At 53.4% G+C, this 27895-nt stretch overlaps 1 protein-coding gene and 1 long non-coding RNA gene across 5 annotated transcripts; one reads left to right on the top strand and one right to left on the bottom strand.

Moving 5' to 3' along the window:
* Window positions 1–673: 673 nt before the first annotated feature.
* LOC112851868 (pregnancy-associated glycoprotein-like) lies at window positions 674–27895 on the top strand. Of its 4 annotated transcripts, XM_086677260.1 has the most exons (11): window positions 674–1055; window positions 2585–2772; window positions 4999–5158; window positions 20887–21049; window positions 21911–22028; window positions 22115–22233; window positions 23034–23233; window positions 25432–25548; window positions 26870–27014; window positions 27106–27204; window positions 27560–27895. In XM_086677260.1, exons 4-11 carry the CDS (start codon window positions 20912–20914, stop codon window positions 27710–27712), a joined length of 1089 nt encoding a protein of 362 aa, XP_086533386.1. In that variant the 5' UTR covers window positions 674–1055; window positions 2585–2772; window positions 4999–5158; window positions 20887–20911; the 3' UTR covers window positions 27713–27895. The 4 variants fall into 4 exon arrangements, with proteins under 4 accessions (XP_086533386.1, XP_086533387.1, XP_086533388.1 ...); XM_086677261.1 differs by lacking the exons at window positions 674–1055; window positions 2585–2772; window positions 4999–5158 and adding an exon at window positions 12119–12831; XM_086677262.1 differs by lacking the exons at window positions 674–1055; window positions 2585–2772; window positions 4999–5158 and adding an exon at window positions 19170–19802.
* Window positions 4967–10057, bottom strand: LOC147576430 (uncharacterized). The gene is made up of 2 exons (XR_015240791.1): window positions 9772–10057; window positions 4967–5252 (listed from the first exon to the last, which is right to left on the bottom strand). It is a non-coding gene; the product is annotated as an uncharacterized LOC147576430 (long non-coding RNA).

Below are 27895 nucleotides of genomic sequence, written 5' to 3'. Positions count from 1 at the left end.
ACGCCAAGGTGTAGGGTCAGCTCTGCCAGGAACTCACAACATAGCCCCGGGTTACTCCTTCTCCCATCCATAAAGTGGGGAAATAACCACCTCATTGGCTGTGGGGACGAAAGGAGGAATCAGGCACATACTGGAGATACACAGACGCATACCACTGCCATCTGTACCCAAGAACCAGACACGTACTGGAGAAAGTTAGACAGATAGATATATAGAGATATATAAATAATGTACGTACACGTATAAAATACACACACACACACACACACACACACACACACACACACACACCAATGCCTTTCTACCCAGCAGGTCCAGGGGTAGGGTTTGGTCAGGGACGCTGGAAAAAAAAGGTAAGAACAGACTAAAGGCTGAAAGCTCTGGTTCTTTCCCTGCGCTGGGGAAAGGGCACAGGCGGGGAGTCACAGACCAGGATCACTGCGACCCTACTCTGCCACCGGCCTCCCGTTCGACCTCTGGCAAGTCAGATCCCACTCTGAGGCCTGCTTTCCCATCTGTATAATGGGCAAACGGACTCCAACGTCACTAGAACTATGACCAACAAGATGCTCAAATATGGAATGCGGGTGGGGGGTGGAGGGTGGCGGTGAGGGGGTGGGGTGGGGCGGGGCCAGACGCTCCACCGCAGGGGGAAGGGAGGGGAGGGCGCAAGGGGCAGGGGCGCCGGCCTCCCTCCCTTCCGCTGCGAGGGGCAGGGGCGCCGGCGGTAGTCACGCGCCCTTCGCGCCCAATCACCGGCGTCTGCCAGGACGAGGCGGACAGGCGGGGGCGCGCCGGGAGCCACTGCCAGCGCCACCCCTTTCCCCGTCCTCGCCCCTCCCCGGGTCCCGCTCACCTGCCCCGGCCACCGCCGCCGCCGCCGCCGCCGCCACAGCCGCCGCGGGTTAAACCACGGCCCGCGCCCACACTTCCGGGGCCCGCAGGCCCGCCCCCTCCCGCCGGATGTGACACCCTTCCAACGTCCAGGGCTGGGAGCGGGGTCCACGCCGCTGTCCCGCACCACGCTGGGAGACCCACGGTCCCGAGTCACCACGGTAGCGCCCCACCCCGCCCCCCTCCCCAGCACACACACACACACACACGCTCAGCCACCCCGGGCCACACCCACGGGCGTCCTCGCGAGACCCCTCCCGCGAGCGGCGGACGCCCGGCCCCGCCCCCCGCAGGCCTCCGCCCCGCCCCTGGAAGGGGACCGCCCATTGGGCGGAGACCCGGCCGCCCAGGGCGAGTGCGCCTGCGCGGGTTTCCCGCGGTTCCTCTGGTGGCCGAGACCAGGGCTCTTCTGTTTTACCGGGCTTGGCCTTGGGCAGGCTGCTCTAAGCGGCCGAAAGGGGCCCGAGAAGAAAGGAGTGGAATCCCAGCACCTAGGGAACGATTTAGGTGGTCTGAGCTCGGACTAAGGGGCCCCCAAGCCAACCACACGCCCACGGCCGTGACATCAGTCAGCTCCAGGCCGGGAGTGACCACAGACCTGTGTCCCTGGCAGAGAGCAGTGCCTGTCAGTCTGGAACTGACTGGCGGGTTTTTCAAAACAACTCTTGAGTAGTTTCCCAAGTAACCTGTTTCCCAAGGCCCGAGATTGCACTTGTAGCCCATTCTGTGTGCGTAGCGCTTGACAGACGTCCTTATACATCCTCACTTGCCCAGAATCCCGAGACCGATGACCTGGGAAGAAAAGCCCCCGATGCTAGCTGGTGCTCTCTTCCCTGGGCACCGTGTACTAAACGACCAGACCTGGGGGTGAACCCCATTTCCTGTCTGGCTTTTCAGCGGGGTCCATGATTGCAGCTTTGTAAAAAAAGGGATCCCAGGAGGAGAGCTTCTTAGACCAAGGAAACCGTACCATCCAAAATTGGCCACCATATTAGGTGTGGAATTAAGACCATCGTTGCTAGTGGTAGAAATCCAACTCTAGGCCACCATCTGCAAAATGGGAATTATTGGGTCACATTACTATAAAGTCCAGGAGCTCGATAGCACCAGGCACAGCAGTATTCAAGGTCCCATCCTTACTTGACTCTGTTCTTTCTTTTGGGATATCAAAATTCCTTTCAGCAGAGAGTCTCAAAACTTCGATTTCAAATTATAGAGAGAATGGATCTGATTGGCTATGGTAATCGCCATTGTCCCTATTGGGCAGAGCCTCCTTCCTCTTTCTTGCCACCTCGTGGGCTGCCAGGTAGCAGATGGATTAAGGACCCTTGGGCCAGGTGACCACGCAGTGATCACCTCTAGAGGGCAGAAGGGACGGTGAGGAAGACAGTCTCAGCTACTGACTTGCGTGAGGGATACCACGGTTGGTTTTTGCAAACATCTCACTGTGAGCACAATGTCAGAGTGGCTCCCCTTTACAGCGCCGTCAGACAGCTGGGGTGACGCTGTTTTCCGAGGGGTCGGGAGGACCGAGGCAGATGACCTTCGCTTTGTGTCATAAGCCTTTTGTGCTATATAGTTTTTAATCTTGTGCATATGTTACTTTGGTGGTAAAAAATTAGAAAACACTAGGATGAATTAGCTTGAGTTTGTTTAGCAAGCCTTTCACCCACTGGTACTGTGTTGGCAGGTGAAATCCAGACGTGATGCCTGGAGCTAGAGTAGCCATCTTGAGCTGTGAGGTGACCGGGGAATGGAGGCCTCACTTGGAGGCACAACAAAGCAGAAGGACCCTGAGCCCTGATGCCATGGAGCGTCGAGACCCTGCTGGATACTCACGTCTGGACTTCCACAGGAGAGGGAAATCGACCACCCTGGGTAAGCCACTCTCGTTTCGGGTTTGCTGTCACTCGTGCCCTTCAGGTTTTAGACTCCACTTCTGGAAAGCCCCTCTTGTACCCCCAAGGCTGGGTAAGTGCCCGCTTGTACGTTCTTCAAACACCCCACACCCTTTCCTTTCTCAGCATTTGCTACATTTTTCTGTAATGGACCGTTCGCTCCCTCCGGAGAGTAATTTCTGTAAGGATGGGCAGGAACTATTTTATACATCATCTTCTGCGAATGCTAGAAACTCCTGAAGCAATGACGGTAATAACCTGTGAATGTGACAGACACAATGATTCTATCCAGGGGAAATGACAAACTGCTCTATACTTTCCCCATCAAGTAGGTCATTGCCAAGTCATCCAGGTTTGGGGTGGGGGGGGATGGCTGAATTAGCAAAGATAGAGAATTAGAGCAAAGGAGGGAGGGAGAAAGGGAGGGAGGGAGGAAAACGTGGCGAGTCATCTGAGGCAGGTGGCCCTGGAAGAGGGTGCTCTTCCTACCTCGTTTCCTCCTGTTTTCCACTTCTGGCTCTTTTCGGCTTCCCCAGGCTCAAGCCCACCCCGTTCGGTCCTGGTGTCCTATCGCCGGCACATATGTCCCTTATACCGTGCCTCAGTTACATCCAATTTCATTCATATTTCAGAGTGAGCCTGATACATGCAAAAGAGAGGGAGAGAGAGAGAGAGAGAGTGCGCGAGAGCAAGAGAAGACAGCTCCGTATTGTTCTCCCATTCTGTCATTCCACATACATTCACTGCTAAGAACTGAAGACACAGGGGGGTCTGGGTGGCTCAGTCGGTTAAGCGTCCGACTTCAGCTCAGGTCACGATCTCACGGTTTGCAAGTTCGAGCCCCACGTTGGACCCTGTGCTGACAGCTCGGAGCCCAGAGTCTGCTTTGAATTCTGTGTCTCCCTCTCTCTCTACCCCTCCCCTACTCTCTCTCTCTCTGTCTCAAAAATAAATATATTTTGGGATGAGCACTGGGTGTTGTATGGAAACCAATCTGACAATAAATTTCATATTAAAAGAAAGAAAGAAAGAAACAAACAAACAAACAAACATTAAAAAGAATTAGCACTACAGAGACAATGGTGAACAGACACCATCTCCAGCCTCGGGGAAGTTACATTTTTGGTGGGAATTTGAGAGGACCAGGAGATCTCTCTTCCCCAAGATATCTCCATCCTTCAGATGATCTTCATCCAGCACAAAAAAATGAAATTCAAGTCCAGATATTCCCTGTGTTTCCTCTCTACCCCCTTCTACCAAGGGTGGGTGGGTTGGTTGGGCTCCTCCACTTGGATCTTGTTATGCTGGTTGACTGGATGGAGAAGTGATGTAAGCAGAAGTGAGGAAAGCGGAACAGGTAGGTCCAAGTTTGAGGTCGGACGAAGAAGGTGTTTGAGAGGCTGAGGTATTGTGGGGGCGAGGATTCGGGACCCGGTTGGAAAAGCAATTTTTGAAGGAAGCTTTGCCGCCTGGCACGCATAATCCCCAATTCGGGCTTCAGGAGATCTTCGGTGAAGACTCCGTCTTTTTTTTTTTTTTTTTTTTTCCTGGACTTGCAAGTCAGATTGGTTTGGCTGGTTTCTCACTCGGGCTCCTTCCTCCTGGCGTCCACTCGGTGCTCAGCAGATCCGGCTGTACCCCCCAGAAAGGAGTCGTGTCTCCAAGGCAGGGGCTGGTAGCTGCCTACAGCGTTACCCTGCCTCTCGCTTTCCTTTAAAAATAGAGTAGGAGGGGCGCCTGGGTGGCGCAGTCGGTTGAGCGTCCGACTTCAGCCAGGTCACGATCTCGCGGTCCGTGAGCTCGAGCCCCGCGTCAGGCTCTGGGCTGATGGCTCGGAGCCTGGAGCCTGTTTCCGATTCTGTGTCTCCCTCTCTCTCTGCCCCTCCCCCGTTCATGCTCTGTCTCTCTCTGTCCCAAAAATAAATAAACGTTGAAAAAAAAAAATTAAAAAAAAAAATAGAGTAGGGGTGCCTGGACGGCCCACTCGGTAAAGGGTCCAACCGACTCTTGGTTTTGGCTCAGGTCATGATCTCGCGGTTTGTGAGTTCGAGCCCCGCGTCAGGCTCCGTGCTGACAGCATGGAGCCTGCTTGGGGTTCTCTCTCTCTCCCCTTACTACCTCTCTCTCTCTCTCTCTCTCTCAAAATAAGTAAGTACACTTAAAAAAAAAGTGTCTAAAATAAAATAGAGTATATTTTATCGTACAGCAATGTGTCCAGTAGCTAAAAGGACAAACCAACCAACCAAAACCCCTGCATTTCCCAACCGCCCTTGCTGCCAGTTATGATGGTGACTTTGTGTAATAGGCAGAAGGATTGCGAGGAATTACTTGGAAGCCTGCTTTAAAGGAGCGGAGTCAGCTGGGAGGTGAGTCCTTTTGCCTTTCCACCTTCTTAACTGCTGCCTTGATTTCATATGTGACGGCTAGAATTCTTCTAGCTGTGTTGGACCATGAGGTGTCCTAGGAAATGGAAACCATTCAAACTCTGGATGGCCTACCTCCAGACTGGTTTGAGTGGGAGGGGGAAAAAAAATCAAGTTTTATCTTGTTACGGCTATTTTAGGTTTCTCGCCACGTGTACCCAAACTTAAACCTGATCCGGTTACCATTAATACAGTACACCTTCATTAGTATTCTGTGGGGGTTGGTAAATGAATTTACATTTTACAAGTTTCTTTATGATCTTGTTACATTTAGGCAGAAACCACATATATACGAATATATATATACTGATGCACCCTTGTGCCAATGCAAAATTGTGATTAGAAACATGCCTTCTTAAAGGTTTGGGAATTTTTTTTTCTTTTCACTTTTTTCGCCCTTGGTTTCCTGACTTATTAACAGCCTAGCGTATATCCTCTCATACGATCTCATCCAAATCTGTATCTACTGGCCAAAAGAGGCTGAGGGGCAGGGTGGGGAGAGCTAAAAAAGAGTAAAGTATAGGCACGTGAATGAAGGGTGGTGACCATGATTGCTCGTCATAAATATTCTAGCCAGGTCACATTACCGCCCCGCCTCCAGCCCCCACCCCAGGTTTGCCATGACTATGGAATTTTCTTTGCCCACCGCGGTGTGCACAATATGTCACTTCCAGGTAGAAGCCTTCGCGAAGCAGTGTCCTGTTTGCCACGCATCCCCTTCCCTTGCATCAAGAGGGCATGACCGTGATGAGCAGGGTCCCCTGCTAACCCGTGTCACATCTGAGTGCGCAATAAATCTTAGTTGTGTTGACCCGCTGAGATCTGGGGGTTGTATGTCTTCACAGTGTAACAGCTTATCTGCACTGAAACAGGAGGGCTTAACAGGGATGTTGTCTCCTTCTTCCTTTAATGATCAAACCCCGAGTCTAGGGCCACCTAGGCGAAAAGACTAAAGAGGACATACATTTCCTAACCTGTCTTTCACCTAAAAGGACTCCTGTGACTTCATTTCGCCAGTGAGATATGAGTGGAAATAATATTTACAACTTCTGGCTGTGTCCTTTAAGGAACAGGGCATGTCCTGCTTCCCCTTGTCTACTTCCTGCTAGCCAGGATGCAGATGTAATGACAGGCGCTGGAGCAGCCACATTAGACCAAGAGGTAAATATCACGTGTTGAAGGTGGCACAGCAGCAAGAAAGAATTTGAGTCCCCGTCACTGGGGAGCCACCTGGAGCACTGCACCGGAGAGAAATGAAATTGTATTTTATTTAAGTCTTGGTTAGGTAGGCCTGGGTTATGGAAGTTGAGCCTGTAACCTAGTACCCAACCCCTGCATTAGCCTTACTTGGACAACAGAGTGTGAAGAATAGAAACCATATCTCTTTCCATGGACTTATGAACATGTGAGATCCCTGCCCTCCAGAACATGTGGTCTAGCAGGGATATCAGAAATTCAAGAAAGGGCAAAGCCGCATGGCAGAGAAAACTTCAGGGCGCTCTAGGAACACATAGGAGGGAAACTTAAATAAGTCAAGGTCCTGGTGGGTTGCTTGAAGAAGATCGTCTTAGGTCTTCTTAGGTCAGCCTCCCCAGAAGTAGCCCCAAAGATGAGGTGTCATGTATAAGGAATTTCTTTCAAAGTTGCTCTCAGAGAAACCAGTGAAGGACCAGGGGAAGGCAGGACAGGGAAGGGACAAGCCTGTTCCCACGGGGAACTCTGAAAGGTTAAGTCTCACCTCGAAAATGCCCAACCCAGGGGCGGCTGGGTGGCTCAGTCAGTTGAGCGTCCGACTTCGGGTCAGGTCATGATCTCGCAGTTTGTGAGTTCGAGCCCCGCGTCGGGCTCTGTGCTGACAGCTCACAGCCTGGAGCCTGCTTCAGATTCTGTGTCTCCTCCTCTCTCTGCCCCTCCCATGCTCATGGTCTGTCTCTCTCTGTCTCTCAATAATAAATAAACATTAAAAAAAAATTTTTTTTTTTAATTAAAAAAAAAAAAAAAAAGAAAATGCCCAACCCAGGGGCGCCTGGGTGGCTCAGTTGAGCATCTGACTTCGGCTCAGGTCGTGATCTCACAGTTTGTGGGTCGGAGCCCCCCATCGGGCTCTGCGCTGACATCTCGGAGCCTGGAGCCTGCTTGGGATTCTGTGTCTCCCCTCCCCCTCTGCCCCTCCCCTGCTTGTGCACTCACTCGCACACTCTCTCTCTCTCTCTCTCTCTCAAAAATAAATACATAAACAAAATAAATAGGAAAAAAATTAAAAAGAATAAAAAAAGAATCCCACCGAGGGGAAGAGCCCCTTCTAGACTCTAGAGCGAGCCATTCTGGGGAACCAGGGAGGAGCCGTCAGCTGGAGTGTGTATCACCTCAGCATTTAAATCCCCACCTTCCCCCATACGCACATTCATACACACTGACGTACTCACTCATTTATACACTCTGTTCCTTACACACCCACACACACACACACACGCCAGTATTTTAAGAGCAGGAAGCAGGGAAAGGGAATGGCCACTGAGGAAGTGCTCAGTGAGACAGGCTGGGCTCTGTCTCCAGCTGGGGACCCCCAAGAACTGTGAGCCTCGGGTCCCGTCACAGCTGCTCATACTTCCATCGTCACTGGCCACCCGATGGGCCACGATGAGGCCCCAGGAGGTCAAACACGGCTCCCCGGGCCCCGGGACCGGGACCGGCTGGTGACAGAATAAAAGGGCAGCCTCTTGGGGCACCTGGGTGGCTCAGTCGGTTAAGCATCTGGCTCTTGATTTGGGCCCAGGTCGTGATCTCACGGTTCAGGAGCTCAGGCCTCACATCGGGCTCCGCACTGACAGTGTGGAGCCTGCTTGGGATTCTCTCTCTCCCTCCCTCTCTCCCTCTCTCTCTGCCCACCCCCTCTCACAATGAATACATAAACTTAAAAAAAAAAAAAAGGACAGCCTTTTCTCCAGGCAGCAGACCCCAGGCAGACCCCACCAGAGAGGGGGTCAGGCAGCCTTGGGCCCGGAGGCCCACAAAGCAGCCTAATCCTCCCAGGCAGGCCGTCCCAGAGCCAACATCACACGGCTAGGGAGAGTCTGAGTCCGGCCTCAGGCGTGGGCCTCACAACGCCTCTGAGTTCCAATTCATTTTGTCACTCAGTGACTTCAGTCTGGGCTGACCTGGGCCAAGGCCTTTCTGTTCTCTGGGCCTTGATTCCTGCCCCTGCAAAGCCAGGGATGGAACCAGATGGCCCCTCAGTCATGACGTTCCACTAAGAGACAGCTCCTTCTTAACCCCCGAGTCCCAGACAGGCTCCCCACATATGGCACTGTAACCGGCATGGATCTGCATCCAAAGAACATAACCGACTTTATGTAATACACAGCACCTGGCAACGGTCTAAGCACCTATGCATATTCATGCATGTGGCTCTGTTAGGATTGGTGATGAACCCATCACGTTGGTGATGAAGGATGGTGAACGTGACGCACAGGAAGAGGAAATAACTTGTCCGAGGTCACACAGCTCGTCGAGGCCACGCTCGCATGTGAGCCGAGTCCCTCTGGCTCCAGCATTGCGTTCTCAGGCGCCGTGCTCTGCTCCCCCTCATTTTGTAAAACAGTGTCTCACACATCCTTCGATTTCTCAAGTTCGGTCTTCTCTCCCTTCCAGGCCACGCTTCCTCCCCCTCCATGGAATCCAGTGAGATCCGCACACCCGTGTGGTGTCAGAAAAAAGTGGGGGTGGGGTCCAGAAACACAGCTCGCCCTCTGTCTCTGGGCAGGTCACACAGGGCCCCCCCCCCCCCCCCCCCCCGCCCCGGACGAGGGCCAGTCCCACGGGGTCCCGCCAGCTCCTCTCAAGGCCACATGCGCAGCAATCAGACCTCGGCACCCCCCTACCTTCGATCAGAAATTCTGCCCCCTTCCCGCAGAGCTGAGCGGGAGGAGAACCAGCCCCCCAGGGGGACACCCACGTGTCCCCCAGAGATGACTGCCTCCTCCTTTCCATCCTGGGACTTGCTCCTCTGTCCGCCCTGCCCCCCACACCGCTGGGTGCTCTCATTTAACTTCCAAACACTTGGCTGCGGTGGGAGTTCTTTCGGGGCAGAGCTCCTGTCCTACCCCCGCGAGAACAGGAAGGAAATTCACATTTCCAAATATTACGCCAGATCCTTTCCGTGCAAAGTGCTTGGCAAATAGCTTAAGCGACAACGAGAAGTTGATAACAGAAGTGGTTCTAAAACTCAAGCGAAATCTGCCTTCCCCACAGTTTAAACTTTGTCCCATTCTGCTGTGAAAATTCGCTTGGTTCTGAGAAAACCTTTTAGATTTGAGGTTGGTCCTTCCGCCTCACGGGAGTCTGGAATCTCCAGGGTAAACAGCCCCCCAGGATGTCTGTGGCCTCTCCCTCTTTCCCATCACCCCCCACTACGCCCCTCCCCAGTGACCTGTCCACACGCCCGCCCCCACCCGTTTCCACAGCCCCCCTCTTTCCTCTCTTGCAGCCTCTTCGTGTTCCAGCCTCCCGTTCGTTTTTACTCCTTTGCTTTCCACGGCCTAACAACATCAACTCACCTACTCAGCGCTGCCCATCGTACACAGGATAAAAATTCCACGCTCCTGAACACGGCATTCAAGGCCCACCCATGACCTGGTCTTTGCTCTTTCCCATGTCAGCCCGTGTGTTATTAGGGCTGTCCTCCAGATTTTTCGAATCTTCATTCTACATGCATGCTGGATTACACTTCCACCGTGGTCCCTTAAATTCAGGGCGGCCACGTGACTTGTTCAGACCAATGAAATTTGAGCGGTGTGGCGCACGTCACTCCCGGCAAACGTTGTGACGGCCACCGTGCGAGCCGACACCTGTCCTCACCATGACAACCAGTGGCACTGCAGATGGCGAAGTCTCCAACCATCTGCGTCCCAGAGGGGTGACATCTCCAGTCACAGGGCCTGTAATGGACAGACAGGAAGAGCGAGAAAGACACATGATTTTTCAGGTGGCCGTTGCTTGTTGCTGTCCATTCTTTTTTTTTTTTTTTTTTAATATTTAAAACAAATGTTTTCAACGTTTATTTATTTTTGAGAGCGAGACAGAGGGTGAGCGGGGGAGGGGCAGAGAGAGAGGGAGACACAGAATCCAAAGCAGGTTCCAGGCTCCGAGCTGTCTGCACAGAGCCCGACACGGGGCTCGAACTCACGGACTCTGAGATCGTGACCTGACCCAAAGTTAGACTCGTAACCAACTGAGCCACCCAGGCGCCCCTGTTGCTGTCTATTCTGACTGATAGCATGTGTCACTCGGGCCTATGACCCTCGCAATTCCACCTCGCCAGGTGACTGACAATCCCTTGAGCTCACTGGGAGGCTGGTGATGCCTTCTTTGATGTTCTCTGCTCCCTATGCCCATCTTCTCATCCATTCACCCTCCATGCAGTTCCCCCACCAGGAAGCCTTCCTCACTTTCCACCCAAGGCCACTGAAGGGAAGGAAAAACTCTCCTCCACCCTCAAGGTCTTCGAGCCCGGCTAAGAACTCAATTGACATGAGGCAGATTAACAGGAGAAAAAAACCAAAAGTTTTATTACAAGCACGCAGAAACCCAATAATGAAATTGAGATCCAAAGAAATCTCAAGGCAAGTTTTCACACCTTTTAGACAAAGAGGCCATAAATCTGTGAGGAATGAACAGGACAAAAAAAAACTTAACCTGGGGAGCTTCAGTTAGGAATCCTAAACGGAATTTGAGCCGGGGCAGTAAATTAGGAAGAAATGAACAAGGGTTATTTATGTATGGTCTTCTTGGAGCTGAATGTCCCATCTCTGGTGATAAGGATCTCTTTAGGTCCTAGATGGAACTTGCAGTCTGGTGGATCTGGGTTCAAATCTTGGCTCTCCTACTCACCAGCCGTATCTCCTGAAGGGAGTACCTGACTCTTCTGAGCCTCAGTTTCCTCATTTGTAAACTGGGGACAATCTCGGCCTCACAGGGCATCCATGAAAAGCACGTGGCAAAACGTATCCGGTGTCTCTGGGGCCCCTTGAATGAGTCAGGCTCTGTGCCTGGGAAACCGGACCGGCCAGGGAAAGTCTCGCCGAAGAAGGGACGGTTGAGGTGGTGGCTGAACGTGGAGAAGGAGACAGCCATGCAAAGGCCTGGGAGAAGAACATTCCAAACAACGGAACCGCGATCGCAAAGTCCCATGGTAACCAAAGTCAATAAATGGCTGCTTTTCTAGCTCCTGTCTTCCTTCCACACTACAGGGGACACCTCGGCCACAGGTCGCCCAGCGTGACCTCATCACCTACCTCACTTGCAAGTTACCAGCAATGAGCAATCACCCTCCTCCCCAGCACCTCCGAGGCTGCGTGCGTCCTGAGGCAGGACGATCAGGGAGATAGTGCGAAGTTTGCTGCAGGCCTCGGGCCGTGTGGATAAGCTGGTTATCTCCAGGGGCACAGCGGATGTCACTGCTACCACCAGCGACTCTGACTCTCTCGGTTTGCTTGTCCTCCTGGGCGGAACCTCCAGCACACCGATAGGGCCAAGAGGAAAGGAAACGCTCTGGTCTGATCTTCCCTTGTGTGATCGCGGGGCCGCCCGAGGTGGCTGTGCCCTCGGCCGATCTGGTCCCTCCATTCCTTCTCCAAAGATGGCCGTGGGGCATCGGCATCAGCCCCTGACCCTGAGGCCCGGGCGCTGGAACTCAACCCGCAAGCAGTTGAGATCCAGGTAATGCCCAGCCTGTCCTTATGGGTCTGCCCTTTTCCTCCATCCGGATCCACACAGCAAAGTCCCCAGAGAGTGCGAGTGGTTTCATCCCCCATCAGGGCCTTCAAAGCTCCAAGGTCCTTTTTCTTTTTTTTTAATGTTTATTTATTTTTGAGACAGAGAGAGAGAGAGACAGAGCACGACAGAGAGAGAGAGACACAGAGCACGAGCAGGGGAGGGGCAGAGATGGAGGGAGACCCAGAATCTGAAGCAGGCTCCGCGCTCCAAGCCATCAGCACAGATCCCGATGCAGGGCTCGAACCCACGAATCGTGAGATCATGACCTGAGCCGAAGTCGGACGCTCAACCGACTGAGCCACCCAGGCGCCCCCCAAAGTCTTTCTTGAGCATAGACAAGCCCCTTGAATGCAGGCTTGTCTGAGCCTCCTGACTTGGCTAGGCGTTCCCTAAAGAACGAATAAGACATCGGCTCTAAGTTGCCAAAGGCTGAGCAGAGGAGGCTCAGTGCTCTAAATTCAGGCCAGTGCCAGGCAGTCCCAGGATTGCATGAACGAGGAAGGGGAGCCGTGGGGCTCGGCCTGAGTCAGACGCTGTCTGTGTGACTGCCGTCTGGTGCCACTCCAGCTGGGGCTGTGCCCGCTGTGCCCGGCACCTAGGAGAGCCAGCTCCCAACATCGTCCTCCTGCTGCCCCCAGAGGCAGGTCTGGTGACGGAAGCAGGCCAGACTTGAGAAGAAAGGGGAAGGACTTCGGCCCCGGCAGCCGAGGACCTCCGAGAGTCGCCCACGGAGGCGACGGCAGTGGATGCCATTGAGCGTTCTCTGAGCTGTCCCCGCTCCGCGCCCTCCCAGCCTGAGGACCAGACGTCTGGAGTCCCAGCGCTTCGCTAGCTTTTCTTTGGTGAGTCGCACTCCCCAGGCCCCAGTTGCTTCATCTCGAGGATGAAGGGATTGGACTTTTTCAAGGACAGCAGACGGTCCAGACCGCACGCCAGTGCCGGTTAGCGTGACAAGTGGCTGAGGGCTGCGTGTTGCCCAGGACTGCCCGGCGGGGTCTGCCCTGGACTCCAGGTGGGCAAGGGCAGACCAGGTGCCATGCTGTAACTGCCACCCCTGAGCCGGAGGACCTTTGGGCCTTGCCCGGCAGAACATTCTGCCGCTCGGCATCTGTGGGCTGAGATCAGGTGGTTAAAACACAGATGTTACCGACGGGGAAGGTTGCGGCTTCTTCAACAGAAACCCCAGCTTAGGCTGATGAATCATCTCTCCTAAAGGAATAAATACCGATAAAAGGACTCTGGGTACAAGACCTGCCAGGAAGGAGAGCTCCATCAGATAATATTTTAAATGCTTTGCATGGCCTGCCCTTTTGCAGTCCGGCTTGAGATGATGCCGCCAGCGAGGGAGCAATCGAGGGGCCGCTGGCTGGGGCTGTGCCTCCTTCCCGTGGCTCACCAGCAGCGAGGATGGCTCTATGTCACCTCCACATCCAGAGCCGGAATTCTGGCAGATAGGATGCCACCTCCCGCATGTTTACGGGGAGACCCGCTGGGGCTGGACCAGGGGCAGGTACCATTCCTTGCCTGGGGCTTCTTCCACACCCCGGTCCCTCCGGGGCCTTGCCCAAGCTGCCCTCCCTCCTCTTCCAAAGCTTCACACCCCCTCACCCTCGGCCTCACTCCTTGGCTCCCGCCCTACCCAGGCCTGTCCCTCACCTTGCAGACAGCACTGAAGATGAGTCCGGGGCGGGGGGGGGGGGGGGGGGGGAATGCCCGGTTGGTTTTTTCTAAAAATGCACTCATCCACATCCGGGCCTTGTCGTGGCTCCTCAGAATCTCCAGCTGGATGGTCAGGCAGCCCCGGGGTGGGGGTGGGGGTGGGGGGGCAGTTCCCAGGGGAAGAGCTAAAGGAGAAGCAGCTCCCAGTGACCCAGTCAGAGGGGGCCGGCTCAAGTCTGCTCTTCTTGGGTCCATCGGGGTAACACTAAAGGCAGAAACCTCAAAATGTGAGGGTTGTGTGGGGGGGTTGGTTGTTTTTTAATTTTTTTTTAATTAATTAATTTATTTGGAGAGAGACAGCGTGAGCCAGGGAGCAGGAGAGAGAGGGACAGAGAGAGAGAGAGAGAGTCCCCAGCAGGCTCCAGACGGTCAGCACAGAGCCCGCCACAGGGCTCCAATTCACAAACCGTGAGAGCATGACCTAAGCCCAAATCAAGAGTCAGATGCTTAGCTGACTGAGCGGACCCTGCTTGGGATTCTGTCCCCCTCTCTCTGTCCCTCCCCTGCTTGCTCTCTATCTCTCTCTCAAATAAAAGTAACCTTTAAAAAAACTGTTTGAAAAAAAATTAAAAAAATAAACCTCCCTCCCTCCCCACCAGCCCCCCTCCAAATACCATCATGTTGGGCATTAGGCTCCAACATGGGAATTTGAGGGACAGGGAGGGGGTCACAATTCAGCCCATGGCAATTACACACATCTTTGTTTTATCTAGACCCTCGTTTTAAAATTTTTGGTTATTCATTCATTTTTGCTGGTGTATTTTAAGGCACAGATTACCATTTCACTTTAAGACTATTGTACATCTCTAAGAGGTAAGGATTTTTTTTAATTTTTTTTTAACGTTTATTTATTTTTGAGACTCAGAGAGACAGAGCATGAATGGGGGAGGGTCAGAGAGAGGGAGACACAGAATCTGAAACAGGCTCCAGGCTCTGAGCTGTCAGCTCAGAGCCCGACGCGGGGCTCGAACTCACGGACCACGAGATCACGACCTGAGCCAAAGTCGGACGCTTAACGGACTGAGCCACCCAGGCACCCCAAGATTTTTTAAATATATATAACCACAATGCTGTTTTATCCCAAACCAAAGTACCAATAACTTTCATATCGTCTAATGTCCAGTCCATGCTCGAATTTCCCTCGTACTCTCAAAATGCCTTTTTTCAACAATTTTTTTAAAGCTTATTCATTTTGAGAGAGAGCCCACAAGCCTGAGTGAGGGAGGGGCGGAGAGCGAGGGAGAGAGAGCATCCCAAGCAGGCTCCGTGTTGTCAGCACAGAGCCGGATGTGGGACTTGAACTCACAAACCGTGAGATCACGACCTGAGTCAAAATCAAGAGTTGAACGCTTGACCGACTGAGCCACCCAGGCGCCCCTCTCACAATGCCTTTCAACGGTTTACTGATTTGAATTCGGGATCAGGATAGAAAGGACGTACACATGCATTGCATTTGGTTGTTGTCTCTTAAGACTTCGAATAAATAATAGTGTCTCCCCTTTGTATGCTTCCCCCAGATCCATTGTTTTATTAGGGGCTGCAAAGCAGCGATTTCTTCACTCTACCATTCCTTCTGAATTTAATTTCTAGGATGCTTCAGTAAAGAAGAACTTGCCTTTGCCAATTATTTATAGTTACCTGAAATATACTTCACTCCGACAAAAATAGCGTAAATATCGATGATTATTTCCCTTTCTCCATCAATGATCAGACTAACGAGTCGGTGCCCTAGCAATGCCCCGTGGTGACAAATTAGATGCCGTATAATATCCTACGGAACTCATGAATTTTTGTATATTTGATTTGTTTTGATCAAGTTGAGGCGCTGCATAAAGCATCCCACTTTTGGCCAGCGGAAGCCTCTTCCTATTGATTCCTGAACCGTTGGACAGGGTTTCGGTGATCTTTGGAGGCTCCCAACCTTCTGGACCTTTGAGACAATCCTAGGCTCACCCTGTGCATTTCTTGGCCCAGCCCTGGAATCGGCCATCTCTTCAAGAATCCCTGATCCTCTAATAAGTAGTAAATGGTATCTGGAGGCCACAGGCTGGGCCCCAGGACAGTCTCCACTATCAGGTTATCACCTGCTCCCAGGCTTTTCACCTGCCAGAGCCGGGAAATACGGCTGATCCTTGAACAACACGGGTTTGAACCACACGGGTCCACTTAAACTCCATTGGAGTCTTTCCAATACATACGGTGCAGGACTGCAAGTATATTTTCTCTCCCTTATGATCTTCTTAGTAACACATTCTTTCCTGGAGCTTACTGTATCCTAAGAATACAGGATATAATACGTATAACGTACAAAACATGTGTGAATCAGCTGTTTATGTTCCCCGTGAGGCTTCTGGTCAACAGTAGGCTATTCGTAGTGAAGTTTTAGGGGAGTCAGAAGTTATATGTGGGTTTTCGACAGCCTGGGGAGAGGGGGTCAGCGCCCCTAAACCCCACATTATTCACAGGTCCACTGTACATATTTAGTTAGAGAAAGAAAAATAATTAATTGGTACCAACTGAGACTTCCAATTCAAGCTGTCACCAACTTGAGGACCGTTGTGTTCATTTGCCACAGTTTATCCTCCATGCGGGGGGACGTCTTTTCGGGTGAGGGATTCTGTGGAACATGTACATGGTTGCAAAGCCACACAAGAGAACAAGAAAAAATGTCGCTTCTGACCCTGCCTTTCCCTATTAGTAACTGTGCTCGTTAGTTTTGAGTTTCTTCTTCCACGGATGCTTAGTAAAAGTAGGCATATATAAAAGCAGCAAGCTACAAATACTGTTCTGTGTTCTGTTCTACCCTGTCTTTTTTTTTTTTTAAACAAACAATATACCCTTGAGATTTCACCCATCCCTTTCTTTTTTCCATCTGCATTATACCCCATTGTGCGGCCACCTTGCAGCTCGTATCCACGCTCCCCTTGACCGTCACTTTGGGAGTGCTGCTAATTTTTTGCTTTTGCAAATAGTGCATGTAGCTTATGAGTACATCTTCCTTAAAAAAACAAAATCACGGGCCCCAAGGGCATCACGTAGGCCAAGTCCCCAGTGGAGGCTTAACACATAATCTCACTGCAGTTTCAACCTCCCCCAGAAATGTGGTCTTAACCGGTCAGTCAGGAATTCTCTGATGGGCCCTCTGGATCCCCTAAAGGAAAGTAAGGTGATCTTCATGATAAGACCCCTTAGTTTCCCCTCGAGGGAAAGCAGGCTTGCCTCGCACAATCTTTTTCTTTTGCTGGTAATTTTCTCGCCCCACCTGACTTGTAGGAAAAGTCTCCATTTCATACAGCTCCTCAGGGGCTCCCCTCTCTTTGCTTAGACAGGACGCTGCCCGATCCATGAATTATATAGCCAATTAGATCTTTAAATTTTACTCGGTTGAATTAACAGTTTGAAAAAGCCTGTAAAAGGCTTTTTGCCAATGTATCTTTGGGTGAGAGTCCTAGAAGTAGAATCGCTACATTAAAAAGGGGCATGTGTCGGGGCGCCTGGGGGGCTCAGTAGGTAAAGCGCCCCACTTCGGCTCAGGTCACGATCTCACGATCTCACGGTTCGTCGGTTCGAGCTCCGCTTCGGGCTCTGTGCTGACAGCTCGGAGCCTGGAGCCTGCTTTGGATTCTGTGTCTCCCTCTCTCTCTCAAAATTAAATAAACATTTTAAAAATTTTTTTAAATTAAAAAGGGGCCCCCGCTCCATCTACTATCCAAGCCTGGGGACCAGGCCAGCATCCCACTGTTCTACTCAAGGGTCAGTCCTGGACAGATCTCACAGAGGAACCAACACCAGCGTCCTGGCAGTCCTACAGGAGCTGGAAAATTCCATTCCCTTCTCTTTGGCTGGAATAACACCAGTTTAATTGGGCAGCCCTGTTCATCTCAAGCTAAGCAGAAGCTTTTTTTTTTTTTTTTTTTTTTTGCTTTCTTTGATTGACAAACTTAAAACTTAATTATTCCTTTGTGTGTTGGCTTGGCAGACAAAATGTTTCAAGGCATGAATCCTCTTGGGAAATTAAGTCACGTGCTCAGCAAACAGAGGTTACTGGTAAGTTTGTTGGCTCATCTGACCCTGGTGGTCCTTCTTTACAAATGCTAGGTATTCCAAAAGATATAAAAATGCTGATTGGGAGGGACGCACGCACCCCAATGTTTATAGCCGCTCTATCAACAATATCCAAGGTATAGAAAGAGCCCAAGTGTCCGTTGACTGATGAAGGGATTAAAAGATGTGATACAATGGAATACTACTCAGCGATCAAAAAGAATAAAATCTTGCCATTTGCAACAACATGGATGGAACCGGACTGTATTATACTAAGTGAATTAAGTCAGAGAAAGACAGATGTCATATGATTTCACCCATATGTGGAATTTAAGAAACTCAACAGATAAACACAGGGGAAGGGAAGGAAAAATAAGATAAAAACAGAGAGGGGGGCCAACCATAAGAGACTCTTAAAGACAGAGAACCAACTGAGGGTTGCTGGAGGGGCAGTGAGTGGGGGGTGGGCTAAATGGGTGATGGGCACTAAGGAGGGCCCCTGTTGGGATGAGCACTGGGTGCATGGAAGTGATGAATCCCTGGGTTCTGCTCCTGAAACCGATACTACACGGTATGTTAACTAACTTGAATTTAAATACATCAATTTTTGAAAAGGCAAAGACAACTAATATGGCGAGGATGCATTCAGTCTCTTATTCGTTCAACCAACGTGAACTGAACACCCCTTCAGTCTGTGCTCTCCTCCCACCGCTTGGCTAGAAATAAAAACCTGTGCAGCCCACAGCCCACAGTTGCTTGAGGCTTGTCTCACACTATGTTTGCGGGTCGTTTTGTTTTTAAGAAAATAGTTGCTCACATTTGAAAGTAAGGATTTCACATAAATATCCAGGCTTCTGACCTCTCTTGAAAACTTGGCCAGGCTGGCATCATCAGCCAGAAGTGGCAGCTGCTGGTTGGAACGGGGTAGAGGCTGCCCCCTTGTGGTGGGGCAGGGGATGCCCCGTCCAGCCCTTCCATTCGTTTCCCTCACCTCCTGGATCTTGAGCGTGTGAGCCCTGCCCTAGATGGCAAGCTTCCTGAACACAAGGACCACTTGTGTCTTATTTGACTCTTTCTAGCATCCAGCCCAGACCCCAGCACACGGTGGGCCCTCAATAAATGTTTGTTTATGAATAAGATCTCTTTTGGATGCACACATCACATTTCTCCTAATATTAAAATGGTGCAGGGGCGCCTGGGTGGCTCAGTCGGTTGAGCGTCTGACTTCGGCTCAGGTCATGATCTCGTGGTTCCTGAGTTCAAGCCCCGAGTCAGGCTCTAGGCTCACAGCTCAGAGCCTGGAGCCTCCTTCAGATTCTGTGTCTCCCACTCTCTCTGCCTCTCCCCCGCTCATGCTCTGTCTCTCTCTCTCTCAATCTCTCTCTCAAAAATAAATAAACATTAAAAAAAATTTTTTTTTAATGGTGCAATCATACTATTGCTCTAGCCTAATCTCTGGAACAGAGAGACATCGTAAGTGCCCTTGGTCTGTGCCATCCCATCACCTCAAGTCACTTGTATGCAGTGTGCTGTCCCTCAGTGTCTTCACTGTACATTTGACCCCCTAGCAATCTCCTCTCCAAATGAGGCTCCCAGTGCATGTATCTCCAGGACCCTTGGGGGAACTGCAGAAATCAGAAAAGTCAAGCATAACACCTGGCACTTGTTTTTATCACATTATTAGCAGCACCTTTATCTCCAAGACAGCAAAAGTCCCCGCTCTTCGTTAGATCTTGTGGTTTGGACTTTTTGTTTTTTGTTTTTTTGTTTTTCCAGCCAAGCCCCAAGGAAGAGATTACACCAGAAATCTATGTATTCTGTGAATTTTCTAAATCCCCTCTTCACAAACACTGATGGGCTAAAGATCTTATCGGGGAGGTTTGTATTTCTTATCAGGTCCACTTAGCAGCCCTCAAGGGGACAACTAGGACAGGTCAGAGCACATATAGCAAACAACTTTTGCCGGCCACTGCATGCTCAGAACCCGAGGAGAAAGCATGAAGTGGTTTTGGGTCCTTGGGCTGGTGGCCCTCTCAGAGTGCTTAGTCACGTAAGTACAGGGACTGCAGGTGGCATCAGCTCTCTTTCTGGGCTCTTTCTTGCCGTCTTATTCTCCTGCCCATCCATGGGTAGAGAAGAGAATCTAATCATTCCCAGACTGTCTTAAAGTTCAAGTCTCCCTTTATTGATCAGTAGCTTACCATGTGCACTTTGGGGCCCCGGGTGTCTTGGGGCAGGCCTGCAGGGTTGTACCGCTCCAGGGGTGCCAGTCACACGAGCTATGTGAAAAGGTGCTCCTTGGAATTGCTCAGTGTACAACCTGTGCAACCGCAGGCATGGTTCTGTCTAGGAACAGCATTTCTCCTGCATTTGTTTCTGGGTCTCTTCTCTGCCCTCTCTCCATTTCCACATGTCTATGTCTCTGTTATTCGTCTCTGTCTCTTTGGACGTCTCTGTGAATGCAAAACACTGTATTTTTTTCCATTTTGAGTCTTTCTTGTTTCTCTACCCTCTTCATTTCCCTAATTTATTCCCCACCTCCTCACTTCCTCTGTAACCCCTGTCTTCTGGCTGAGCCCCGGAAAAAGATCAAGGGGGCTACCTGTAGGCCCAGGTTTGCCTCTAACAAGCAGTGTGACCGCAGGCGAGTCGCACACTCCCTGTAAAAAGATGACGACGATTTCTGCTCCACCTCCTTCCCGGAGCTTCTTTGACAAAGACACAGTAAGGTGACAGTAGCAGCAGGGATGGCTGCCACTGTCGAGGCCTCCTACCAGTCAGGTGCATCCTAGCCATCCTTTTGCTTAACGCCCAAACATGCTACGTGACAGGGGGGGGGATTATTGTCATTCCACCTTTTTGCAGGTGGAAAAGTGAGGCACAGAACGGCCATATGGCTTACCCCAGATTACACAACAGAACCTGTATCCAAACCTAAGTTTATCGCCTCGGTCTTTCCATCGTGTTTGGGGGGGGGGGGGGGGGCCTGTCCTGATAGTAAGAGGACATCGTAAAAATGTTGGGAAAACCCCCGATAGCGTGACAGGCAGCAGAAGATCTGGCGGGGGCCGGGTAACACGGGGCAGGCCGTTGCCGTCTCTCATTTGTGTCTCTCTCCCAATGCTGGCTTCAAGAATCCCTCTGACGAGGGTCAAGTCCATGCGAGAAAACCTCAGGGAGAAAGACAGGCTGAAGGATTTCCTGGAGAACCATCCTTACAACCTGGCCTACAAGTTTGTTGACTCTGTAAATCTGGACCTGGGGATATATTTTGAACCGATGAGGAACTACCTGGATGTGAGTGCGGGGGGGGGGGGGGGGAGGGGGGAGGAGAGTCTACAGAGCACACTAGGGCTCTGGTCAAGCGTTGGGGTTCATCTGGAGGTGTGCGCAGGGGGGCTGGGGCTGGGGCTCCTGCAGGCAGAAGCGCTGGGGAGCGGGGACCCCATTCCCAGGGGAGAAGGCACTCCTAACCTCAGCACTTGGCCCGTGGTGACCGGGTCCAGCAGTGACAAGGGGGCAGATAAACATCCATTTCAGTGCCAACGATACATCGTTGGGCACCTGTGAACCACGGTGCTTGGCTTGCAGGATTTTGTTCTTTCTGAACTAAGCAAAGCACTGAGTTATACTCGAAGGGCGAGCCCTATCGGATCAAACGACAAAGCCCACTGTGAACCCAGCCCGACACCCCAGGCAGAGGAAGTTCGGCCTCCACAGCCCCAAGAATGACACCAGGAAAAAAGTTATTGAGCGCCTCCCAGTGTGTGAGGTTACTGTTATTGTTGACAGAGAGTTACTGTCTCTTCTCCAGGGAGGCATAGCCCAGCCTGGAAGACAGACAAAAAGTAAATGAAGGTCCAGTAAAAGGGCCAGCCGCATGGTGTTGATATACCTCTTGAGTTTAGGGGAAGTGGCCTGGGCTGGCCTAGGTGGGCTGCCTGGAGGAGGAAGCACTCAAGCTGGGCCTTGAAAGGCTGGAAAGGATTTAGTGAGCTGCAGGGGACACTGAGGAGCTTTTCAAACAGAGGCACTGGCCTGAGCAGAGGCTGTAAGGTAGATGATTTCAGGAGACCCGGGACACCCAGTGGAGGCAGGCACCCTGGGAGTCAGGGAGGCCCAGGGCCTGCCGTAACCACCCCTTCCCGGCCCCTGCAGCTGGCCTACGTTGGCACCATCAGCATTGGAACGCCCCCGCAGGAGTTCAAGGTCATCTTTGACACCGGCTCATCTGACCTGTGGGTGCCCTCCGTCTACTGCTCTAGCCCTGCCTGCGGTGAGTGCAGCCTTCCGACACGCGTCCCCACCGCCCCGTCCCCGGTCCTCAGCAGACTAACGGACGCTCACCTCCTGTGTCTGCAGCTAATCACAACGTCTTCAACCCTCTGCGGTCCTCCACCTTCCGGATCTCGGGCCGGCCCATCCACCTCCAGTACGGCTCCGGGACGATGTCAGGATTTCTGGCCTACGACACCGTTCGGGTAACGTGGAAACCGGAGGCTGCGGCAGGCCGGCCGTGGGAGCGATGACTGCTTAGAGGACTAGATGTGGGGTCAGGTGGGAGCACCTGTCTTTCCCAAAGTCCCCCGGCAGCTGGCCGCCTGCCCTGTGGGGCTGCGTCCCTAGGGAGGTATTCTAGACGACAGGGAGTCCCTTTCCCACTGGGAGGCAGCGCAGGGCTCACACAGGTGGGGGGTGTTTGGGAGGTGGGGGCGGAACTGATACGGGGGGGGGGGGTCTGGGTGCAGCCGACAGCTCCTGGGCTCCCAGGCAAAAAAGCAGGGGCCACAGGAGTGGGAGTGGCCTGATAAATGGGTCCCTCCCCTCGGGGGCCTTCCAGAATCTAATAAAAACCCTGGACTGCCTCCTCCAAAGCACCTGAACACACACACCCCTTGGGCGGACACAGGATCCACAATGAATTGTGAGGGACGCACGCCATTTCTGTCACTGCGTCATAGCAATGCCAATAAGACGGCCACCCTCCTCTCGCTTCCTTTTGTCCTCAAGTGGGAACAGTTTGGTCCCGCTTCCAGTCTCGGTTTCCCCGCCTGTGACAAAGTCATGGCGTCACGGGGGAGCAGGTGTGGGTTAAAATCCCCAGCGCCACGCAGACAACGCGTGTGTCTGTCCCGGCGTGTCGCGGCCACCTGAGGTCTGCCCAGGGCACGGCCACGCCTCGGTCTCTCTCTGTGGTGTTAGTCGTATCTCCCTGCCCACATCCGCCCAGCCCAGCCCCACGTTCCAAATCCGTCCCCGGTAACACCCTCTTCTCCCGCAGTTCGGGGGCCTCGCTGACGTGGCCCAGGCGTTTGGCCTGAGCCTGAGGGAGCCCGGCAAGTTCATGGAATACGCAGTTTTCGACGGCATCCTGGGCCTGGCCTACCCCAGCCTCAGCCTCAGAGGGACCGTCCCTGTCTTCGACAACCTATGGAAGCAGGGTCTCATTTCTCAGGAGCTCTTTGCCTTCTACTTGAGCAAGTAAGTCCGGGCTGGACCGGCCCTTTGTCGAAAAATGGTAGACTACTTGACCCTAACGTTTCTTGAGAGAGAGCCTAGTCCGGGGGTCAGCACACAATGGCCTGGGGGCCGTAGGTGGCCCACCATCTGCTTTTTGTAAATAAAGTTTTATTGGAACACAACCAGGCTCATTTGTTTCCGTCCCGCCCGTGGCTGCCATTGCTCTGCTACGGCAACACCAAGCAATCGCAATAGATACCGTGCGGCCTGCGAAGCCTCAAATAATGATGCTCTGGCCCTTGACGGGAGAGCTTTGCTGACCCCCACAGTCTAAGTCCCTCATCTGACAGATGGGGAAACCAAGGCTCAGAGAGGAGCTTTGCACAAGGTTGCCCAGGCAGGTACTTGCGGACGGCAGGACTCGATCTCAGCCTGTAGGATTCTCCCCCATGGTGTGTGGTCAGGTCAGATCTCCAGTCTCCAGTCTCCGGGCTCAGTAGCGGGAAAAGCTGAAGTCCCCTGACCTGTTGAGGGGCTGGGAGGGATGTGGGGGCAGGGGAGAAGCCCAGACTCGTGAAGGACCCTGCTGACAGACTGTGTCTTCTCCACCCAAGGCTGAGTTTGACCCACAGATGTGTGTAGGGGACAGAGAGTATGGTGGAGGCTGTGGGTTCTAGGGGGCCTGAGTTCAAACCCCAGAGCTGCTGAACCCCTCTGAGCCTCAGGAGTACGAGAGCCAGTCGAAGGAGAAGATTCATTCAACATGTATTGATTGAGCACCTACTATGGGCTGGCGAAGGAGGCAGCCAAGAAATAAGTACATAAAGAAAGGGAAAAAGTACCTCCGGATGGTAACTGGTTCCACGGCAGCAACAAAACAAGGTGATAGAACAGACAGCAATGGGCGAGGTTGCAGACAGGCTACGGCAAAGGCCTCTCTGAGCTGAGACCTCTGAGATGGGAGAGAGCCGGGCCGGGGAGACAAAGTTCCAGGCAGAGGAGCACCTGAGCACCACCCGAGCACCAGCAAGGGAGCGGGTGCGGCCGGAGCCCTGGGGGAGGAGGGAGGTGGGAAGGAAGTCTGGCAGAGAGGCAGGGACAAGGCTCCCCTGGGTTGGGTTTTTTCTTGGGGGGGGGAGAGAGAGAGAGAGAGAGACAGAGCACAAGTGGGGGAAGGGCAGAGAGAGAGGGAGACGCAGACTCTGAAGCAGGCCCCAGGCTCCGAGCTGTCAGCACAAAGCCCGACGTGGGGCTCGAACCCCCCGACCGAGAGATCATGCTCTGAGCCGAAGTCGGACGTTTAACCGACTGAGCCCCCCAGGCGCCCCATGGCTCCCCTGGGGTTTTGCTCGAACGGGGAGCGGAGGCCTCTGGCAGGGGTTAGGTGGAAGAGACATGATCCAATTTACAATTTTGGAAGCTCACCCTGGGGGTGCCCCGGAGAATGATGCCGTGGAGCGGAGGCAGGGAGGCCAGGGAAGAGGCTACATACAGCAGCCTCTTTAGGAGAGAGAGGGTGGCGGCTTGGTCCGGGGAGGTGGAGGCTGGGGGGGGGGGGGGGCGGGGCGGGAACAGAGCACGAGTCGGGATATACGTTGGCGGAAGAGGCAGCAAGATGGGCCCATAGACTTGCTATGGAAGGAAGGAGAGGGGTCGGCAGAGAAGTTTCCTCCCTCACTAATATTGTTTGCGTGCTCCCAGGCCCCGCTGCATAATTTGCAGGAACAGTACAAAACGAAAACGTGAGGGCCCCTGTTTGACAAGCATTGGGAACTTCCAGACAGGGATGGCGGAGATGTGGGGCCTCACCGAGCACGGGGCCCGTAGCCCACACCCCGGGTGAGCCTGAGCGCTCCAATTTTCTGAAAGATGGCAGGCCAGACCTCTCTGGCCGACGCGTCCTCCGACCGCCTATCTGAGCGCTCCGATCGCTCAAGGGGGTCGGCCCAGGGGATGGTCAGAGCCAGCCCTGAAGCCGGACTGTCCGGCTTCGAACCCGGCTTCACCATTTCATCAGCCAGGCTTCAACCTCTCCGTGCCTCAACCTCCCTGTCTGTAAGACGGAGAGCAGAGGATGTGTGGACAAGTGAGCCACGATAAACACAGCCCTCAGACAGTGCTGCTGAGCTTGAGAAAAGCATCCCACACCCTCCCCCCCCCCCCCCCGGCCCGGTTATCTTTCACTCACGATGAGCCCTTCCTTCTCCCTCCCACCTCAGAAAGGACGCGGAGGGCAGTGTGGTGATGTTCGGCGGTGTGGACCACTCCTACTACAGCGGAGACCTCAACTGGGTGCCGGTGTCCAAACGGCTGTACTGGCAGTTACCCATGGACAGGTAGGCCCGGCCCTCAGAGCGCCGCCCCGAGTGATGCCCACGCGGGCACACGCACGCAGACGTGCCCGGACACCCGCTGCCCATGGGTCCTCACAGCCCCACGCCTCCTGGCGAGGTCCTGGCCAGGGAAGAAGGCCCAGGCCCGGATCTTGGAGTGTGAAGCGAGGGGCAAGGGAGGCCCGCCGACGTGGGGAGCTGAACTCTCTCGGGGAAGAAGCAGCGGCTGCAGGTCTGCGCCCGCCTCCTGTGGGGGAGGCTGAGACGGAAAGGGGATCAGAGAGACGTCCGCCAAGGGGAACCTCCATTTTCACTGTGGGGGCCCCATCATGAGCCACGCACCAAATACGGGTCTCTCGTTGTCCCTCGCTCGCTTCCTCTTCATTTGTTCGTTCGTTCGTTCATTCAGCAAACATGTTGAATAGCTGCTGAGTCCTGGTCTCTTGAGGGAGGCCCTGAGAATAGAACTTGCTCTTCCAGAGCTCACCATCTCACAGGGCAGGTGTACAGGAAACAAGTCACACAAATAAGGAATTACTCCCTTTGATGCATGCCAGAAATGAGGGAAACTATGCCAAGGTGACCCAGAGAGGAGACCTGACCGAGGGTGGGCGTAAGACTTGCCTGAAGCTGGAACCTGGAGGATGAGGAGAAATTAGCCCAAGGGAGTTGGGGTGGTTCTAGAAAGGGGCCGCAGCGTATGCAAAGGCCCTGAGGCCCAAGAGAGTTTGGTCCAGTTGCAGAGCTGAAGGAAGTCACAGAAGGTCAGCAGGGTCAGCAGGGAGCTGGAGCCAGAAGCTCAGAGACCCCCCCCCCTTTTCTGTACATTCCCTTCCTTGCAGGGGGTCATGGGGAGACGGTGAGACAGCATATTCTTACTCTTTTTTTTTTTTTTTAATTTTTTTCAACGTTTATTTATTTTTGGGACAGAGAGAGACAGAGCATGAACGGGGGAGGGGCAGAGAGAGAGGGAGACACAGAATCGGAAACAGGCTCCAGGCTCTGAGCCATCAGCCCAGAGCCCGACGCGGGGCTCGAACTCACGGACCGCGAGATCGTGACCTGGCTGAAGTCGGACGCTTAACCGACTGCGCCACCCAGGCGCCCCGAGCATATTCTTACTCTTAATGGTGGTTTCTGACCCACCGAGAAGTTGCCTCTGGTTCCAGGAAGACTCACGTGGAAAACGAGTTTTACAAACTGTTCCCTTGAGTCTCCATTAAGCCTGAGCTGAGGGGGTGTGCGGGAGAAGCCGGGGAGAGGGGGGTAGCGAAGGGAGCCCGCAGAGTCATCCTCCGGTCTGCTTTGTCCCCCTGCCTCCCAGCATCTCCATGAACGGGGAGGTCATTGCTTGTGATGGTGGCTGCCAGGCCATCATTGATACAGGAACCTCGCTGCTGATTGGCCCATCTCACGTTGTCTTCAACATCCAGATGATCATCGGCGCCAACCGGTCCTACAGCGGCGAGGTGAAGGGTCACGCGGCAGGGTCGCCCTAGGGCTCCCCACACGTAGAAGGGTCGGCTGGGCCAAACTCCTCTCCCTCGCTTTCTCTGACAGTACGTAGTTGACTGTGATGCCGCCAACACCCTGCCCGACATCGTCTACACCATCAACGGCATCGACTACCCGGTGCCAGCCAGTGCCTACATCCAGGAGGTGAGGAGCCCACAACCCCGGGGCCGGTCCTCAGATCCGGGACTTGCAGGAAGGCTGGGGAGCAGCCGGGAGGAAGAGCCCCCCTGGAGGCCAAGCCGCGTCACTGCAGATGCCGCTGAGTGGCCAGGGAAGGCCAGCGTGGGTCCCCGGGAAGGCTGCCTGCAGGGGCTGAGCTCAGTCGGAAGGAGCCGGTAGGGGCGAGGGGAGAAGGGAAGGCATACTTTGCAGAGGCAATGGCCGGCGCGAGTCAGAAGGAAAGACCCGGCGGACAGTGAGAGCTGCAGACAGTTCTGGTTCCTGCGTGGGCACCCCACTTCCGCCACTGCTGACTGGTGAGTGTTTCTGTCTCCTCCAGGGTCCTCAGGGCACCTGCTACAGCGGCTTTGACGAGAGCGGAGACAGCTTGTTGGTCTCAGACTCCTGGATCCTGGGCGATGTCTTCCTGAGGTTGTATTTCACCGTCTTCGACCGAGAAAACAACAGGATTGGCCTGGCTCTGGCAGTGTAAACACTGGGGCCAGCTCCAGGAAGCAACCGTGCCCACCCCAAACCCGCGCGCGTGTGCGCACACACACACACACACACCCCGCAGTCAGGGCATTCCTGCCCAGGGGCCGGCTTGAACTGTGTCTTCGGCTCTGCAAAGCCCTTCTCCCAGTGGAGAATAAAAGACCTCATTTTCCACGGTGCT

Source organism: Puma concolor, chromosome D1 (genome assembly GCF_028749965.1).
Source record: "Puma concolor isolate L17-30 chromosome D1, mPumCon1.1.hap2, whole genome shotgun sequence".
Lineage (NCBI taxonomy): Eukaryota > Metazoa > Chordata > Mammalia > Carnivora > Felidae > Puma > Puma concolor.
Note: the sequence above shows the minus strand (reverse complement) of the source record. Positions and strands in the feature narration are given on the sequence as shown.

What these genes read in the sequence shown, in the direction of transcription:
- LOC112851868 (XM_086677262.1), top strand. Translation starts at nt 19,726, where the DNA reads ATGCTCAGAACCCGAGGAGAAAGCATGAAGTGGTTTTGGGTCCTTGGG. An exon ending in TGGCAGTTACCCATGGACAG is followed by an intron (nt 25,549 to 26,869) that starts GTAGGCCCGGCC and finishes CCTGCCTCCCAG; the next exon opens with CATCTCCATGAACGGGGAGG. An exon ending in CCAGTGCCTACATCCAGGAG is followed by an intron (nt 27,205 to 27,559) that starts GTGAGGAGCCCA and finishes TGTCTCCTCCAG; the next exon opens with GGTCCTCAGGGCACCTGCTA.